The sequence below is a fragment of the Oncorhynchus gorbuscha genome, linkage group LG01, assembly GCF_021184085.1.
Source record: "Oncorhynchus gorbuscha isolate QuinsamMale2020 ecotype Even-year linkage group LG01, OgorEven_v1.0, whole genome shotgun sequence".
Classification (NCBI taxonomy): domain Eukaryota; kingdom Metazoa; phylum Chordata; class Actinopteri; order Salmoniformes; family Salmonidae; genus Oncorhynchus; species Oncorhynchus gorbuscha.
Genome location: NC_060173.1, coordinates 118,830,135 through 118,850,227, shown reverse-complemented (window position 1 = coordinate 118,850,227; position 20,093 = coordinate 118,830,135). Strand labels below are relative to the sequence as shown.

Genomic DNA, 20,093 nt, shown 5'->3' with positions numbered 1-20,093 from the left:
AGACCTCATCTTACACCAGTAGACCTCATCCTATACTATTAGACCTCATCCTATACTAGTAGACCTCATCCTATACTATTAGACCTCATCCTATACTAGTAGACCTCATCCTGCAGTAGTAGACCTCATCCTATACTAGTAGACCTCATCCTATACCTCATCCTATACTACTAGACCTCATCTTACACCAGTAGACCTCATCCTATACTAGTAGACCTCATCCTGCACTAGTAGACCTCATCCTACACTAGTAGACCTCATCCTACACTAGTATACCTCCTCCTATACTAGTAGGGCTCATCCTACACTAGTATACCTCATCCTATACTAGTAGACCTCATCCTGAATGAGTAGACCTCATCCTACACTAGTAGACATCATCCTACACTAGTAGACCTCATCCTACACTAGTAGACCATATCCTACACTAGTAGACCTCCTCCTATACTAGTAGACATCATCCTGCACTAGTAGACCTCATCCTATACTACTAGACCTCATCCTACACGAGAATACCTCCTCCTATACTAGTAGGGCTCATCCTACACTAGTATACCTCATCCTCTACTAGTATACCTCATCCTATACTAGTAGACCTCATCCTACACTAGTATACCTCCTCCTATACTAGTAGGGCTCATCCTACACTAGTATACCTCATCCTATACTAGTAGGGCTCATCCTACACTAGTATACCTCATCCTATACTAGTAGACCTCATCCTACACTAGTATACCTCATCCTATACTAGTAGGGCTCATCCTACACTAGTATACCTCATCCTATACTAGTAGACCTCATCCTGAATGATGAGGGCCTCATGTACAGCCGTAGCAAGGCAATTTTGGGGAGTGTAATAGGATTCTCAGCTATAGAGAACTGCGACGACAACTTTTTAAATCCGTAAAATGTTTCCACTAGGAGTATCTGAAAAGTGTTAGCTGTTTCAGATTTGTTGTGACGCAGTTTTAGGTCAATTATTTGTCCACATGAGTGTCATTTTTCTAACACTCGTAGCTTGTTTTAAAACACACTCTTTACCAAAGTAATCTTGTACCGTTTGTAATTCTTGCCACTATACATCAACAGGGGTTTCAGGGAAAATATCATCTCAATCTGAAATTGATGTGACTGTTGATTAAAATGTTAGGCTATGGATGCAACTGTGTTTAGAGTCACTATCATTAGAGCATTCATGGCTTGCCATTACATAATTGAAACATTTTAAATATAGTTTGTTTATCATTCGAAATGTAATTGATTGGTCACCAATACATTATTACCACTTTATAACGCAATAGGGGAAAGTAGCTTGAATAAACCATGTAATGTGCGTGTGATCAATTCTAAGGCGGGCTTTTAATTGACGAGCCAATAAGAAGTTCTCAGAGGGATAGTGTTAGCCAATGAGAGGCAGGGAGTACGTGGTCAGTAGGAGACGTTAGCTGCGTGGCTGTGAAATCGTTTCCAGCCTGCTTTCGGTCACGGATGTGGAGTGATAAGGACCGGTGGAATATGTAGGAGTGTTAGGGAATAACCCGACTGGATAGGCTCTCTAGACAAAATACATATATTGAAATATAGGCTAGGTTTTACACTTATTCATATGCTGGGGTCGTTGTAATAGCAGTTTTTTTCGTTATTGTTTTGTTGTTGTTTAAAAAAAATAATGTCTCAAAGAGTGAGAAGAAACGGGTCTCCGACATTTATGCCAAGCAGCGAAACCGGTGGTGGAGTCGGCGCTACAACTGGCGTCTCGGGGGCTTCGGGAGGCAGTGTGTTCAGTCGCCTCCTGCCCATGAAAGCGACGGTTCCGTTCCAACTGAAACCGCAGATACAGCCCCCCCTGTTGACCAGGTCGGTGCAGGGTACCGCTAGTGGATGCAGTAGCCCCTCGCCCACCAACACCGGGAACGGTAAATTCCACACTAGTGGATGCAGCTCCAGCGAAGCACCTGAAACGCGCACGTCGACGTCATTGAGTCGCAGCCCCACTCGTGCTGTTGTCAACTCATCATCAACAGCTGTTGTTCTGGTCTCCTCGCCAGCCACCACCCCTCTGTCTTCTCTGTCTCCTTCCAGCGGCTATGCCTCGGGCGCGGTGGGACAGACCGGGACAGGGACACCCTCCTCCCCATCCGCCAGAATCAGCCTCCTCGTGTCTGGTCACTCCGTTGCTGCATCGGGGTCCAACTCTGCCACATCCCGAGCCGCTCAAACACAATCACCCCTCGCTCCTGTAGCAGCGTCACCTCCACAACATGTAACTTCCCCAGTGATCTCACCTGCACCGTACGTCAATATTCACACCTACGGATCTAGTAGTTTCAGTCTGGGTGTCCCCCCTGTTAACACCGCAGACGGCTCCCCGACCCAGCAGCGACACTGGCCGTCAGACTACCCGATCCTGGCGACCGCTGTACAGCTTCAGCCTTTCTCGCCTTTTCCTCCGTCTTCGTCCTCTTTGTCATCTTTTGGCGTTCAGCAGGGCAGAGCGATGCCACAGCGCTGGTCCCCCGGCCTGGAACAGAACCGACTGTCTCCTGAGAGAGTCAGCCCCAGCTCGCCAAATGGAGGTAAAGTTTACATCCTTAAAGTCTTTTTCTGCACTTCATACATTCTCCAGGTTGTTCTGTTCTTCTGTTGTTCTGTCTGTACCCAGATACATATGACAAAAACACTCTTTTCATGCCACTTCAATAAAGAAGTTACTTTTTTTCAGAGCAGGTTAGGAGAACTCATGCAGCAGGTTGGGACACTGAGGTTAAGGTTAGGAAAAGGGTTAAGTTTGTGAAGATGTTCTCCTAACCTGCTACGAAAATCACTTTGTATGAATGTGGTGTGAAAAGAGTGTGTCCCCTTAACATATATTTACCTCCAGTATCCCTGAACATTGTATTGGCACTGTCCCTGTATATAACTACTGACCCTGGAACTGTCCCTGTATATAACTACTGACCCTGTATATAACTACTGACCCTGTATTTAACTACTGACCCTGTATATAACTACTGACCCTGGAACTGTCCCTGTATATAACTACTGACCCTGGAACTGTCCCTGTATATAACTACTGACCCTGGAACTGTCCCTGTATATAACTACTGACCCTGGAACTGACCCTGTATATAGTTACTGACCCTGGAACTGTCCCTGTATATAACTACTGACCCTGGAACTGTCCCTGTATATAACTACTGACCCTGGAACTGTCCCTGTATATAACTACTGACCCTGTATATAATAACTACTGACCCTGGCTCTGTCCCTGTATATAACTACTGACCCTGGAACTGTCCCTGTATATAGTTACTGACCCTGGAACTGTCCCTGTATATAGCTACTGACCCTGTATATAACTAGTGACCCTGTATATAACTACTGACCCTGTATATAACTACTGACCCTGTATATAACTACTGACCCTGTATATAACTACTGACCCTGTATATAACTACTGACCCTGGAACTGTCCCTGTATATAACTACTGACCCTGTATATAACTACTGACCCTGGAACTGTCCCTTTATATAGTTACTGACCCTGGAACTGTTCCTCTATATAACTACTGACCCTGGAACTGTCCCTGTATATAGTTACTGACCCTGGAACTGTCCCTGTATATAACTACTGACCCTGGAACTGTCCCTGTATATAGCTACTGACCCTGTATATAACTACTGACCCTGTATATAACTACTGACCCTGTGTATAACTACTGACCCTGTATATAACTACTGACCCTGTATATAACTACTGACCCTGTATATAGCTACTGACCCTGTATATAACTACTGACCCTGTATATAACTACTGACCCTGTATATAGCTACTGACCCTGTATTTAACTACTGACTCTGTATATAACTACTGACCCTGTATATAACTACTGACCCTGTATATAACTACTGACTCTGTATATACAGTAACTACTGACCCTGTATATAACTACTGACCCTGTATATAGCTACTGACCCTGTATATAACTACTGACTCTGTATATACAGTAACTACTGACCCTGTATATAGCTACTGACCCTGTATATAACTACTGACTCTGTATATACAGTAACTACTGACCCTGTATATAACTACTGACCCTGTATATACAGTAACTACTGACCCTGTATATAACTACTGACCCTGTATATAGCTACTGACCCTGTATATACAGTAACTACTGACCCTCTATATAACTACTGACCCTGTATATAACTACTGACCCTGTATATAGCTACTGACCCTGTATATAACTACTGACCCTGTATATAACTACTGACTCTGTATTTAACTACTGACCCTGTATATAGCTACTGACCCTGTATATAGCTACTGACCCTGTATATAACTACTGACCCTGTATATAACTACTGACCCTGTATTTAACTACTGACCCTGTATATAACTACTGACCCTGGAACTGTCCCTGTATATAACTACTGACCCTGGAACTGACCCTGTATATAACTACTGACCCTGGAACTGTCCCTCTATATAGCTACTGACCCTCTATATAACTACTGACCCTCTATATAACTACTGACCCTGTATATAACTACTGACCCTGTATATAACTACTGACCCTGTATATAGCTACTGACCTTGTATATAACTACTGACCCTGTATATAACTACTGACCCTGTATATAGCTACTGACCCTCTATATAACTACTGACCCTCTATATAACTACTGACCCTGTATATAACTACTGACCCTGTATTTAACTACTGACCCTGTATATAGCTACTGACCCTGTATATAACTACTGACCCTGTATATAACTACTGACCCTGTATATAACTACTGACCCTGTATATAGCTACTGACCCTCTATATAACTACTGACCCTCTATATAACTACTGACCCTGTATATAACTACTGACCCTGTATATAACTACTGACCCTGTATATAGCTACTGACCCTCTATATAACTACTGACCCTCTATATAATTACTGACCCTGTATATAACTACTGACCCTGTATATAACTACTGACCCTGTATATAACTACTGACCCTGTATATACAGTAACTACTGACCCTGTATATAGCTACTGACTCTGTATATAACTACTGACCCTGTATATAACTACTGACCCTCTATATAACTACTGACCCTCTATATAACTACTGACCCTGTATATAACTACTGACCCTCTATATAACTACTGACCCTGTATTTAACTACTGACCCTGTATATAGCTACTGACCCTCTATATAACTACTGACCCTCTATATAACTACTGACCCTGTATATAACTACTGACCCTGTATATAACTACTGACCCTGTATATAGCTACTGACCTTGTATATAACTACTGACCCTGTATATAACTACTGACCCTGTATATAGCTACTGACCCTCTATATAACTACTGACCCTCTATATAACTACTGACCCTGTATATAACTACTGACCCTGTATTTAACTACTGACCCTGTATATAGCTACTGACCCTGTATATAACTACTGACCCTGTATATAACTACTGACCCTGTATATAACTACTGACCCTGTATATAGCTACTGACCCTCTATATAACTACTGACCCTCTATATAACTACTGACCCTGTATATAACTACTGACCCTGTATATAACTACTGACCCTGTATATAGCTACTGACCCTCTATATAATTACTGACCCTCTATATAACTACTGACCCTGTATATAACTACTGACCCTGTATATAACTACTGACCCTGTATATACAGTAACTACTGACCCTGTATATAGCTACTGACCCTGTATTTAACTACTGACTCTGTATATAACTACTGACCCTGTATATAGCTACTGACCCTCTATATAACTACTGACCCTCTATATAACTACTGACCCTGTATATAGCTACTGACCCTGTATTTAACTACTGACTCTGTATATAACTACTGACCCTGTATATAGCTACTGACCCTCTATATAACTACTGACCCTCTATATAACTACTGACCCTGTATATAACTACTGACCCTCTATATAACTACTGACCCTGTATTTAACTAGTGACCCTGTATTTAACTACTGACCCTGTATATAGCTACTGACCCTGTATATACAGTAACTACTGACCCTGTATATAACTACTGACCCTGTATATAGCTACTGACCCTGTATTTAACTACTGACTCTGTATATAACTACTGACCCTGTATATAACTACTGACCCTGTATATAACTACTGACCCTGTATATAACTACAGACCCTGTATATAACTACTGACCCTGTATATAACTAGTGACCCTGTATATAGCTACTGACCCTGTATATAACTACTGACCCTGTATATAACTACAGACCCTGTATATGGCGAATTGCCAGTCTTGGTGTTCTGTGGCAAATGCCAAACGTCCTGCACGTTGTTGGGCTGTAAGTACAACCCCCACCTGTGGACGTCGGGCCCTCATACCATCCTCATGGAGTCTGTTTCTGACCGTTTGAGCAGACACATGCATATTTGTGGCCTGCTGGAGGTCATTTTGCAGGGCTCTGGCAGTGCTCCTCCTGCTCCTCCTTGCACAAAGGCGGAGGTAGCGGTCCTGCTGCTGGGTTGTTGCCCTCCTACGGCCTCCTCCACGTCTCCTGATGTACTGGCCTGTCTCCTGGTAGCACCTCCATGCTCTGGACACTACGCTGACAGACACAGCAAACCTTCTTGCCACAGCTCGCATTGATGTGCCATCCTGGATGAGCTGCACTTACCTGAGCCACGTGTGTGGGTTGTAGACTCCGTCTCATGCTACCACTAGAGTGAAAGCACCGCCAGCATTCAAAAGTGACCAAAACATCAGCCAGGAAGCATAGGAACTGAGAAGTGGTCTGTGGTCACCACCTGCAGAACCACTCCTTTATTGGGGGTGTCTTGCTAATTGCCTAGAATTTCCACCTGTTGTTTATTCCATTTGCACAACAGCATGTGACATTTATTGTCAATCAGTGTTGCTTCCTGAGTGGACAGTTTGATTTCACAGAAGTGTGATTGACTTGGAGTTACATTGTGTTGTTTAAGTGTTCCCTTAATTTTTTTGAGCAGTGTATATTTATATATATACATATATATATGTTACTGTTACTACTACTACCACTACTACTACTACCATTACTACTTCCACTACTACTACTACCACCACTACTACTACCACTACTTACTACTACTACTACTACTACTACTACTACCACTATTACTACTACTACTACTACTACTACTACCACCACTACTACTACCATTACTACTTCTACTACTGTTACTACTACTACCACTACTACTACTACTTCTACTACTTCCACTACTACTACTACCACCACTACTACTACCATTACTACTTCTACTACTGTTACTACTACTACTACTTCTACTACTTCCACTACTACTACTACCACCACTACTACTACCATTACTACTTCTACTACTGTTACTACTACTACTACTACTACTACTACTGCTACTACCACTACTACTCCTACTATTACTACTACTACTACCACTACTACCACCACTACGACCACTACTACTACTACTACCACCACTACGACCACTACTACTACTACTACTACTACTACTACTACTACTACTACTACTACTACACTACTACTACTACTACTACTATCACTACTACTACCACTACTACTACTACTACTACTAGTCTACTACCACTACTAGTCTACTACCACTACTACTACCACTACTACTACTATCACTACTACTACTACTACTACTACTAGTCTACTACCATTACTACTATCACTACTACTACCACTACTACTACTACCACTACTACTACTACTATCACTACTACTACCACTACTACTACTACCACTACTACTACTATCACTACTACTACTATCACTACTACTACTACCACTACTACTACTATCACTACTACTACTACTACTACTACTACTACTACTACTATCACTACTACTACTACTACTACCACTACTACTACTACTACTACTACTATCACTACTACTACCACTACTACTACTATCACTACTACTACTACTACTAGTCTACTACCACTACTACTATCACTACTACTACCACTACTACTATCACTACTACTACCACTATCACTACTACTACCACTACTACTACTATCACTATTACTACTACTACTACTACTACTACTATCACTACTACTACTACTACTACTACTACTACTATCACTACTACTACTAGTCTACTACCACTACTACTATCACTACAACATATCACTACTACCACTACTACTACTACTAGTATACTACCACTACTACTACTACTACTACTACTACTACTACTACTACTAGTATACTACCACTACTACAACCACTACTACTACTACTACTACTACTACTACTACTACTAGTATACTACCACTACTACTACTACTAGTATACTACCACTACTACTACTACTAGTATACTACCACTACTACTACTACTACCACTACTACAACCACTACTACTACCACTACTACTGCTACTACTAGTATACTACCACTACTACTATCACTACTACCCATACGTAGAATGTATGCACACATGACTGTAAGTCGCTTTGGATAAAAGCGTCTGCTAAATGGCATATATTATTATTATTATTATTACCACTACTACTACTACTACTACTACTACTACTACTACTACTACTACAACCACTACTACTACCACTAAGACCTTGAGTCAGAACATCAACTTGTTTTGAAATATTGTACAAACTAAACAAAAGTTGTGGGTGTACTTTAAAGTTTGTAACAGTAGTTAGACTAATGCTAAATTATCAACAGTTGTGATCACTGTAAAGTTATCTCGTATATTGTAATATTGGAAAAATACATGTTGAATTGAATGGGTAACTGCCCCGTCAGGTTGAATTGAGAGGGTCACTGCCCCGTCAGGTTGAATTGAGAGGGTCACTGCCCTGTCAGGTTGAATTGAGAGGGTCTCTGCCCCGTCAGGTTGAATTGAGAGGGTCACTGCCCCGTCAGGTTGAATTGAGAGGGTCACTGCCCCGTCAGGTTGAATAGAGAGGGTCACTGCCCCGTCAGGTTGAATTGAGAGGGTCACTGCCCCGTCAGGTTGAATTGAGAGGGTCACTGCCCCGTCAGGTTGAATAGAGAGGGTCTCTGCCCCGTCAGGTTGAATTGAGAGGGTCTCTGCCCCAGGTTGAATGAGAGGTCACTGCCCCAGGTTGAATAGAGAGGGTCACTGCCCGTGCAGGTTGAATAGAGTCAGGGTCACTGCCCCGTCAGGTTGAATAGAGAGGGTCACTGCCCCGTCAGGTTGAATTGAGAGGGTCACTGCCCCGTCAGGTTGAATAGAGAGGGTCACTGCCCCGTCAGGTTGAATAGAGAGGGTCACTGCCCCGTCAGATTGAATTGAGAGGGTCACTGCCCCGTCAGGTTGAATAGAGAGGGTCACTGCCCCGTCAGGTTGAATAGAGAGGGTCACTGCCCCGTCAGGTTGAATAGAGAGGGTAACTGCCCCGTCAGGTTGAATAGAGAGGGTCACTGCCCCGTCAGGTTGAATTGAGAGGGTCACTGCCCCGTCAGGTTGAATAGAGAGGGTCACTGCCCCGTCAGGTTGAATAGAGAGGGTCACTGCCCCGTCAGGTTGAATAGAGAGGGTCACTGCCCCGTCAGGTTGAATAGAGAGGGTCACTGCCCCGTCAGGTTGAATAGAGAGGGTCTCTGCCCCATCAGATTCATCACATTGTTTTGACATTTAACATTCATTAATTGGAGACATTCATTAGAACGATAACATATTTAACATAGCAAAAAAGCCAATTGGCTACATATACAGACTGGAATACAGATAAATCAAAGACATTTTTATTTGTCACATGCTCCGAATACAACATGTGTAGACCTTACCGTGAAATGCTAACTAGGCTAGCTGAGTAGGGTCTATTTGCGGACCGCAAACTGTGGGCTGTGGCGTTTAGTGACGATCGACTACACACCCTGCCCACCATGTAGTGCCAAGTAAGAGTTGGGTTCATTAGGGTCAGATATGTGTACTAGCTAGCTAGGCTGAAAACTAAAGATGTACTGTCACAGCGGCTAGTGCGCTAGTTGTCTGAATGTCCTTTAGCTAGCTTGCTGACCACTAGCTAGCATGCTAGCAGCATTAGCTGACAAATCCTTGAGTAAACAATTCTGGACAGCAATTTTGTTGAGAGCAAATCAAATCAAATCAAATCACATTTTATTTGTCACATACACATGGTTAGCAAATGTTAATGCGAGTGTAGCGAAATGCTTGTGCTTCTAGTTCCGACAACGCAGTGATAACCAACAAGTAATCTAACTAACAATTCCAAAACTACTGTCTTATACACAGTGTAAGGGGATAAGGAATATGTACATAAGGATATATGAATGAGTGATGGTACAGAGCAGCATACAGTAGATGGTATCGAGTACAGTATATACATATGAGATGAGTGTGTAGACAAAGTAAACAAAGTGGCATAGTTAAAGTGGCTAGTGATACATGTGTTACATAAGGATGCAGTCGATGATGTAGAGTACAGTATATACATATGCATATGAGATGAATAATGTAGGGTAAGTAACATTATATAAGGTAGCATTGTTTAAAGTGGCTAGTGATATATTTACATCATTTCCCATCAATTCCCATTATTAAAATGGCTGGAGTTGGGTCAGTGTCAATGACAGTGTGTTGGCAGCAGCCACTCAATGTTAGTGGTGGCTGTTTAACAGTCTGATGGCCTTGAGATAGAAGCTGTTTTTCAGTCTCTCGGTCCCAGCTTTGATGCACCTGTACTGACCTCGCCTTCTGGATGATAGCGGGGTGAACAGGCAGTGGTTCGGGTGGTTGATGTCCTTGATGATCTTTATGGCCTTCCTGTAACAACGGGTGGTGTAGGTGTCCTGGAGGGCAGGTAGTTTGCCCCCGGTGATGCGTTGTGCAGTCCTCACTACCCTCTGGAGAGCCTTCTTCACGACGCTGTCAGTGTGAGTGGACCAATTCAGTTTGTCTGTGATGTGTATGCCGAGGAACTTAAAACTAGCTACCCTCTCCACTACTGTTCCATCGATGTGGATAGGGGGGTGTTCCCTCTGCTGTTTCCTGAAGTCCACAATCATCTCCTTAGTTTTGTTGACGTTGAGTGTGAGGTTATTTTCCTGACACCACACTCCGAGGGCCCTCACCTCCTCCCTGTAGGCCGTCTCGTCGTTGTTGGTAATCAAGCCTACCACTGTTGTGTCGTCCGCAAACTTGATGATTGAGTTGGAGGCGTGCGTGGCCACGCAGTCGTGGGTGAACAGGGAGTACAGGAGAGGGCTCAGAACGCACCCTTGTGGGGGCCCAGTGTTGAGGATCAGCAGGGGAGGAGATGTTGTTGCCTACCCTCACCACCAGTAGCAACGCTTTCAAAAAAGCCGTGGTAGCGAGGATTATCTACATCTACTGAGCAGCTCATGTTGTAGACAGAAGCGTGCTACATGGCAAACCAATCAGAACTCATCTCTCGGCATGTCCAGCCCATCAGACCAATCAGAACTCATTTCTCAGCATGTCCAGCCCATCAGACCAATCAGAACTCATCTCTCAGCATGTCCAGCCATTATCACAGCTAGTGGGAAGGTTCCTGTTTTTTCCGTGGTTAAATCTACTAGTCTCGTGATTTAACAATTGTATTCGTATTTAACAATAACAACTCATTTTAACAATTACAACTCATTTTGATTTAATAAAATAACAAAAGTGATGTGCGACATAGGCCTAGCTTCCTGAAACGTATAATATATAATAATATATAATAATATATCGGCCTGTTAGTTCATGGACAGAGGTCCAGATCTGGCTACATCCAGTTGAGCGGTGCCTCTCCGTGCCGCTCGACGTCCGCTCGACATCCACCCCCTGGAGGGCCTGTTCAGGTAAACAGTCCGGTGCGCTATCAGTCCCCTTTGACCTCAGAGTTATAGCTGCCTCTACCCGACCGGCAGTAACTGTCTGGCCAGAGGAAAGAGACTCATTTCTGACCGGGCAAAGATGTTCAAGAAGTTGAAGTTCGACCTAATCATATCCTGTTTTAGTAGTTTTGTGCAGTAATCAAACGCTAAAACTGTTTGTGACCGTTTAAATTGTGTACAGACTGCATACCATGGCTTGTTTTATCATGAACTAATCCTTCTGAGGCCGTCCAGGTTACCAAGGCAGTCTGAATAAGATCTATCTAGCTGGTTCAGAGGTTTCAGAGTTGGGAAATGTACTATACTGGGTTTATATTTCATGATTAGTTGGGGATTATTGTAATACTCTCCAGCCTTTGGAGATTGTGGTAATTGGGCCTAGAAAGGAAAGCAGTCAGGAGTGACTGATCATGAGGGTGCTTCAGCACACTCTCTGGTCTGGGGTTATCCAGAGTTACTGGGAGAGAGAGAAAACAGCAGGAAAGAGAGAGCGAGGGAGAGAACGGGAAGAGGGAGAGAGAACAGTAGGAGAGATGGGGAGGGGGAAAGAACAGTAAGAGAGATGGGGAGGGGGAGAGAACAGTAGGGGAGATGGGGATGGGGGGGGACAGTAGGGGAGATGGGGAGGGGGGGGACAGTAGGGGAGATGGGGAGGGGGAGAGAACAGTAGGAGAGATGGGGAGGGGGAGAGAACAGTAGGAGAGATGGGGAGGGGAGAGAACAGTAGGGGAGATGGGGAGGGGGGACAGTAGGGGAGATGGGGAGGGGGGGGACAGTAGGGAGATGGGGAGGGGGAGAGAACAGTAGGAGAGATAGGGGATGGGGGGAGAGAACAGTAGGAGAGATGGGGAGGGGGGAGAGATGGGGAGGGGAGAGAACAGTAGGAGAGATGGGGAGGGGAGAGAACAGTAGGAGAGATGGGGAGGGGGAGAGAACAGTAGGAGAGATGGGGAGGGGGAGAGAACAGTAAGAGAGATGGGGAGGGGGAGAGAACAGTAGGAGAGATGGGGAGGGGGAGAGAACAGTAAGAGAGATGGGGAGAGGAGAGAGAACAGTAGGAGAGATGGGGATGGGGGGGGACAGTAGGGGAGATGGGGAGGGGAGAGAACAGTAGGAGAGATGGGGAGGGGGGGGGACAGTAGGGGAGATGGGGAGGGGGAGAGAACACTAGGAGAGATGGGGAGGGGGAGAGAACAGTAGGAGAGATGGGGAGGGGGAGAGAGATGGGGAGGGGGAGAGAACAGCAGGGGAGATGGGGAGGGGGAGAGAAGATGAGGAGAGTTCGGGAGGGGGTGAGAACAGTAGGAGAGATGGGGGGGACAGTAGGGGAGATGGGGAGGGGGAGAGAACAGTAGGAGAGATGGGGAGGGGGAGAGAACAGTAGGAGAGATGGGGAGGGGGAGAGAACAGTAGGGGAGATGGGGAGGGGGGGGGGACAGTAGGGGAGATGGGGAGGGGGGGGACAGTAGGGGAGATGGGGAGGGGGAGAGAACAGTAGGAGAGATGGGGAGGGGGAGAGAACAGTAGGAGAGATGGGGAGGGGGAGAGAACAGTAGGAGAGATGGGGAGGGGAGAGAACAGTAGGAGAGATGGGGAGGGGGAGAGAACAGTAGGAGAGATGGGGAGGGGGAGAGAACAGTAAGAGAGATGGGGAGGGGGAGAGAACAGTAGGAGAGATGGGGAGGGGGAGAGAACAGTAGGAGAGATGGGGAGGGGGAGAGAACAGTAGGAGAGATGGGGAGGGGGAGAGAACAGTAGGAGAGATGGGGAGGGGGAGAGAACAGTAAGAGAGATGGGGAGGGGGAGAGAACAGTAAGAGAGATGGGGAGGGGAGAGAACAGTAAGAGAGATGGGGAGGGGGAGAGAACAGTAGGAGAGATGGGGAGGGGGAGAGAACAGTAAGAGAGATGGGGAGGGAGAGAGAACAGTAGGAGAGATGGGGAGGGGGAGAGAACAGTAAGAGAGATGGGGAGGGGGAGAGAACAGTAGGAGAGATGGGGAGGGGGAGAGAACAGTAGGAGAGATGGGGAGGGGGAGAGAACAGCAGGGGAGATGGGGAGGGGGAGAGAACAGTAGGAGAGATGGGGAGGGGAAGAGAACAGTAGGAGAGATGGGGAGGGGGGAACAGTAGGGGAGATGGGGAGGGGGAGAGAACACTAGGAGAGATGGGGAGGGGGAGAGAACAGTAGGAGAGATGGGGAGGGGAGAGAACAGTAGGAGAGATGGGGAGGGGAGAGAACAGCAGGGGAGATGGGGAGGGGGAGAGAACAGTAGGAGAGATGGGTAGGGGGAGAGGACAGTAGGAGAGATGGGGAGGGGGGACAGTAGGGGAGATGGGGAGGGGAGAGAACAGTAGGAGAGATGGGGAGGGGGGGGACAGTAGGGGAGATGGGGGAGGGGGGAGAGAACACTAGGAGAGATGGGGAGGGGGAGAGAACAGTAGGAGAGATGGGGAGGGGGAGAGAGATGGGGAGGGGGAGAGAACAGCAGGGGAGATGGGGAGGGGGAGAGAAGATGAGGAGAGTTCGGGAGGGGGAGAGAACAGTAGGAGAGATGGGGGGGGGGCAGTAGGGGAGATGGGGAGGGGGAGAGAACAGTAGGAGAGATGGGGAGGGGGAGAGAACAGTAGGAGAGATGGGGAGGGGGGGGACAGTAGGGGAGATGGGGAGGGGGAGAGAACAGTAGGGGAGATGGGGAGGGGGAGAGAAGATGAGGAGAGTTCAGGAGGGGGAGAGAACAGTAGGAGAGATGGGGAGGGGGAGAGAACAGTAGGGGAGATGGGGAGGGGGAGAGAACAGTAGGAGAGATGGGGAGGGGGAGAGAACAGTAGGGGAGATGGGGAGGGGGAGAGAACAGTAGGAGAGATGGGGAGGGGTAGAGAACAGCAGGGGGTGGGGGAGAGAACAGTAGGGGAGATGGGGAGGGGAGAGAACAGTAGGGGAGATGGGGAGGGGTAGAGAACAGTAGGAGAGATGGGGAGGGGTAGAGAACAGCAGGGGGTGGGGGAGAGAACAGTAGGGGAGATGGGGAGGGGAGAGAACAGTAGGGGAGATGGGGAGGGGTAGAGAACAGTAGGAGAGATGGGGAGGGGTAGAGAACAGCAGGGGTGGGGGAGAGAACAGTAGGGGAGATGGGGAGGGGGAGAGAACAGTAGGGGAGATGGGGAGGGGTAGAGAACAGTAGGAGAGATGGGGAGGGGTAGAGAACAGTAGGGGAGATGGGGAGGGGAGAGAACAGTAGGAGAGATGGGGAGGGGGAGAGAACAGTAGGAGAGATGGGGAGGGGGGAGAGAACAGTAGGAGAGATGGGGAGGGGGAGAGAACAGTAGGGGAGATGGGGAGGGGAGAGAACAGTAGGAGAGATGGGGAGGGGGAGAGAACAGTAGGAGAGATGGGGAGGGGGAGAGAACAGTAGGAGAGATGGGGAGGGGGAGAGAACAGCAGGAGAGATGAGGGGGAGAGAACAGTAGGGGAGACGGGGAGGGGGAGAGAACAGTAGGAGAGATGGGGAGGGGGAGAGAACAGTAGGGGAGATGGGGAGGGGAGAGAACAGTAGGAGAGATGGGGAGGGGGAGAGAACAGTAGGAGAGATGGGGAGGGGGAGAGAACAGTAGGAGAGATGGGGAGGGGGAGAGAACAGTAGGAGAGATGGGGAGGGGGAGAGAACAGCAGGAGAGATGGGGGGGAGAGAACAGTAGGGGAGACAGCAGGGGGGGGGAGAGAACAGTAGGGGAGATGGGGAGAAGGAGAGAACAGTAGGGGAGATGGGGAGGGGGAGAGAACAGTAGGAGAGATGGGGAGGGGGAGAGAACAGCAGGGGGAGAGTGGGGGGAGAGAACAGTAGGAGAGATGGGGAGGGGAGAGAGAACAGCGGGGGAGATGGGGAGGGGGAGAGAACAGTAGGGGAGATGGGGAGGGGGAGAGAACAGTAGGAGAGATGGGGAGGGGGAGAGAACAGTAGGAGAGATGGGGAGGGGAGAGAACAGTAGGGGAGAGAGAAATAAGGAGATGAGCTCACACATTTTTCACCATGTTTTTACGAAAAGATAGATTTAGAGTTAGATAAACTTGGACTTTTCGTGTGCCAGGTGACAGAGAACAACCCATTAGAGAGCTGGCCAGCCCTGCAGAGAAGCCAGCAGATCATATATACACAAACACAGACTGTACTTCTTATGGACTCAAACGGGAAATATATACACAAACACACTGTCGCCGAGTGGTTAGAGTGTTGGGCCGTAACCGAAAGGTTGCTATATCGAATCCCCGAGCTGACAATGTCTGTCTTTCTGCCCCTGAACAAGGCAGTTAACCCACTGTTCCTAGGCCATCATTGTAAATAAGAATTTGTTCTTAACTGACTTGCCTAGTTAAATAAAAAATACCTTTTAAAAACGCTGGTGTCCAAACACCCAGCGCGCCCTAGACCTTCTGTCTGAGGACCAAACACCCAGCGCGCCCTAGACCTTCTGTCTGAGGACCAAACACCCAGCGCGCCCTAGACCTTCTGTCTGAGGACCAAACACCCAGCGCGCCCTAGACCTTCTGTCTGAGGACCAAACACCCAGCGCGCCCTAGACCTTCTGTCTGAGGACCAAACACCCAGCGCGCCCTAGACCTTCTGTCTGAGGACCAAACACCCAGCGCGCCCTAGACCTTCTGTCTGAGGACCAAACACCCAGCGCGCCCTAGACCTTCTGTCTGAGGACCAAAAACACTTCCAGCGCGCCCTAGACCTTCTGTCTGAGGACCAAACACCCAGCGCGCCCTAGACCTTCTGTCTGAGGACCAAACACCCAGCGCGCCCTAGACCTTCTGTCTGAGGACCAAACACCCAGCATGCCCTAGACCTTCTGTCTGAGGACCAAACACCCAGCGCGCCCTAGACCTTCTGTCTGAGGACCAAACACCCAGCGCGCCCTAGACCTTCTGTCTGAGGACCAAACACCCAGCGCGCCCTAGACCTTCTGTCTGAGGACCAAACACCCAGCGCGCCCTAGACCTTCTGTCTGAGGACCAACTATGAAGGGGGCCATTTATTTGTGTTTTGTGTGGTGGGGTAGATCAGCTTTAATGTTGCAGAAACATTGTGCGTTCTATGAATTTAATTGTTTGCGTAATTTCAAATCATCCTTTGAATTTTTTAAATGTGTACTTTCCCCCCGACCATCCCTACCCTAATTGGACTAAACTAACGAACAACAATACTTCTACTGCTACTTCAAGCTATTTCGCTCACATCTATGGTACCTGTACTTAAATAATTATGCATTCCTCATTTCCTCTTCAAGCACAGCGGCCAATCCACCATCCATTCTACCCTTAACTCCAACCCTCCAATGTCCACAGACAGAATCCACCATCCATTCTACCCTTAACTCCAACCCTCCAATGTCCACAGACAGAATCCACCATCCATTCTACCCTTAACTCCAACCCTCCGATGTCAGCAGACAGAATCCACCATCCATTCTACCCTTAACTCCAACCCTCCAATGTCCACAGACAGAATCCACCATCCATTCTACCCTTAACTCCAACCCTCCGATGTCAGCAGACAGAATCCACCATCCATTCTACCCTTAACTCCAACCCTCCGATGTCAACAGACAGAATCCACCATCCATTCTACCCTTAACTCCAACCCTCCGATGTCAGCAGACAGAATCCACCATCCATTCTACCCTTAACTCCAACCCTCCGATGTCAGCAGACAGAATCCACCATCCATTCTTAACTCCAACCCTCCGATGTCAGCAGACAGAATCCACCATCCATTCTACCCTTAACTCCAACCCTCCGATGTCCGCAGACAGAATCCACCATCCATTCTACCCTTAACTCCAACCCTCCGATGTCAGCAGACAGAATCCACCATCCATTCTACCCTTATCTCTAACCCTCCGATGTCCGCAGACAGAATCCACCAGCCTTCCGGCGCCGACTGAGATGGCCGCCTTGCTTCGCGTTCCTAGGAAACTATGCAGTTTTTTGTTTTTTTGCATGTTATTTCTTACATTAGTACCCCAGGTCATCTTAGATTTCATTACATACAGTCGAGAAGAACTACTGAATATAAGATCAGCGTCAACTCACCATCAGTACGACCAAGAATATGTTTTCCGCGACGCGGATCCTGTGTTCTGCCTTACAAACAGGACAACGGAATGGATCGCATGCAGCGACCCAAGGAAACGACTCCGAAAAAGAGGGAAACGCGGCGGTGTTCTGGTCAGACTCCGAAAAAGGGCACATCGCGCACCACTTCCCAGCATTCTTCTTGCCAATGTCCAGTCTCTCGACAACAAGGTTGATGAAATCCGAGCAAGGGTGGCATTCCAGAGGGACATCAGAGACTGCAACGTTCTCTGCTTTACGGAAACATGGCTTACTGGGAAGACGCTATCCAGGGCGGTGCAGCCAACGGGTTTCTCCACGCATCGCGCCGACAGAAACATACATCTCTCTGGTAAGAAGAGTGGCGGGGGCGTATGCCTCATGACTAACGGGACATGGTGTGATGAAGGAAACATACAGGAACTCAAATCCTTCTGTTCACCTGATTTAGAATTCCTCACAATCAAATGTAGACTGCATTATCTTCCAAGAGAATTCTCTTCGATTATAATCACAGCCGTATATATCCCCCCCCAAGCAGACACATCGATGGCTCTGAACGAACTTTATTTAACTCTTTGCAAACTGGAAACCATTTATCCGGAGGCTGCATTCATTGTAGCTGGGGATTTTAACAAAGCTAATCTGAAAACAAGACTCCCTAAATTTTATCAGCATATCGATTGCGCAACCAGGGGTGGTAAAACCTTGGATCATTGTTACTCTATCTTCCGCGACGCATATAAGGCCCTGCCCCGCCCCCCTTTCGGAAAAGCTGACCACGACTCCATTTTGCTGATCCCTGCCTACAGGCAGAAATTAAGGCTTCCATCACGTGGACTGGGACATGTTTCGTATTGCGTCAGATGGAAATATTGACGAATACGCTGATTCGGTGTGCGAGTTCATTAGAACGTGCGTCCAAGATGTCGTTCCCATAGCAACGATAAAAACATTCCCAAACCAGAAACCGTGGATTGATGGCAGCATTCGCGTGAAACTGAAAGCGCGAACCACTGCTTTTAATCAGGGCAAGGTGTCTGGTAACATGTCCGAATATAAACAATGCAGCTATTCCCTCCGCAAGGCTATTAAACAAGTTAAGCGTTAGTACAGAGACAAAGTGGAATCTCAATTCAATGGCTCAGACACAAGAGGCATGTGGCAGGGTCTACAGTCAATCACGGACTACAAGATGAAATCCAGCCCAGTCACGGACCAGGATGTCTTGCTCCCAGGCAGACTAAATAACTTTTTGCCCGCTTTGAGGACAATACAGTGCCCCTGACACGGCCTGCAACGAAAACATGCGGTCTCTCCTTCACTGCAGCCGAGGTGAGTAAGACATTTAAACGTGTTAACCCTCGCAAGGCTGCAGGCCCAGACGGCATCCCCAGCCGCGCCCTCAGAGCATGCGCAGACCAGCTGGCCGGTGTGTTTACGGACATATTCAATCAATCCCTATACCAGTCTGCTGTTCCCACATGCTTCAAGAGGGCCACCATTGTTCCTGTTCCCAAGAAAGCTAAGGTAACTGAGCTAAACGACTACCGCCCCGTAGCACTCACTTCCGTCATCATGAAGTGCTTTGAGAGACTAGTCAAGGACCATATCACCTCCACCCTACCTGACACCCTAGACCCACTCCAATTTGCTTACCGCCCAAATAGGTCCACAGACGATGCAATCTCAACCACACTGCACACTGCCCTAACCCACCTGGACAAGAGGAATACCTATGTGAGAATGCTGTTCATCGACTACAGCTCGGCATTCAACACCATAGTACCCTCCAAGCTCGTCATCAAGCTCGAGACCCTGGGTCTCGACCCCGCCCTGTGCAACTGGGTACTGGACTTCCTGACGGGCCGCCTCCAGGTGGTGAGGGTAGGCAACAACATCTCCTCCCCGCTGATCCTCAACATGGGGGCCCCACAAGGGTGCGTTCTGAGCCCTCTCCTGTACTCCCTGTTCACCCACGACTGCATGGCCACGCACGCCTCACACTCAATCATCAAGTTTGCGGACGACACAA

The 20,093-nt window shown here is 47.4% G+C and overlaps 1 protein-coding gene across 1 annotated transcript in view; it reads left to right on the top strand.

Moving 5' to 3' along the window:
• The first annotated feature begins 1,478 nt into the window (after positions 1-1,478).
• The window catches only part of fam117bb (family with sequence similarity 117 member Bb), an 82,462-nt gene continuing 63,847 nt past the window's right edge, over positions 1,479-20,093 (top strand). Inside the window, exon 1 of the mRNA XM_046348047.1 lies at positions 1,479-2,576. Coding sequence (XP_046204003.1) covers positions 1,670-2,576 — 907 coding nt within the window. The 5' untranslated portion in view covers positions 1,479-1,669. The remainder of the gene's footprint in view (positions 2,577-20,093) is intronic.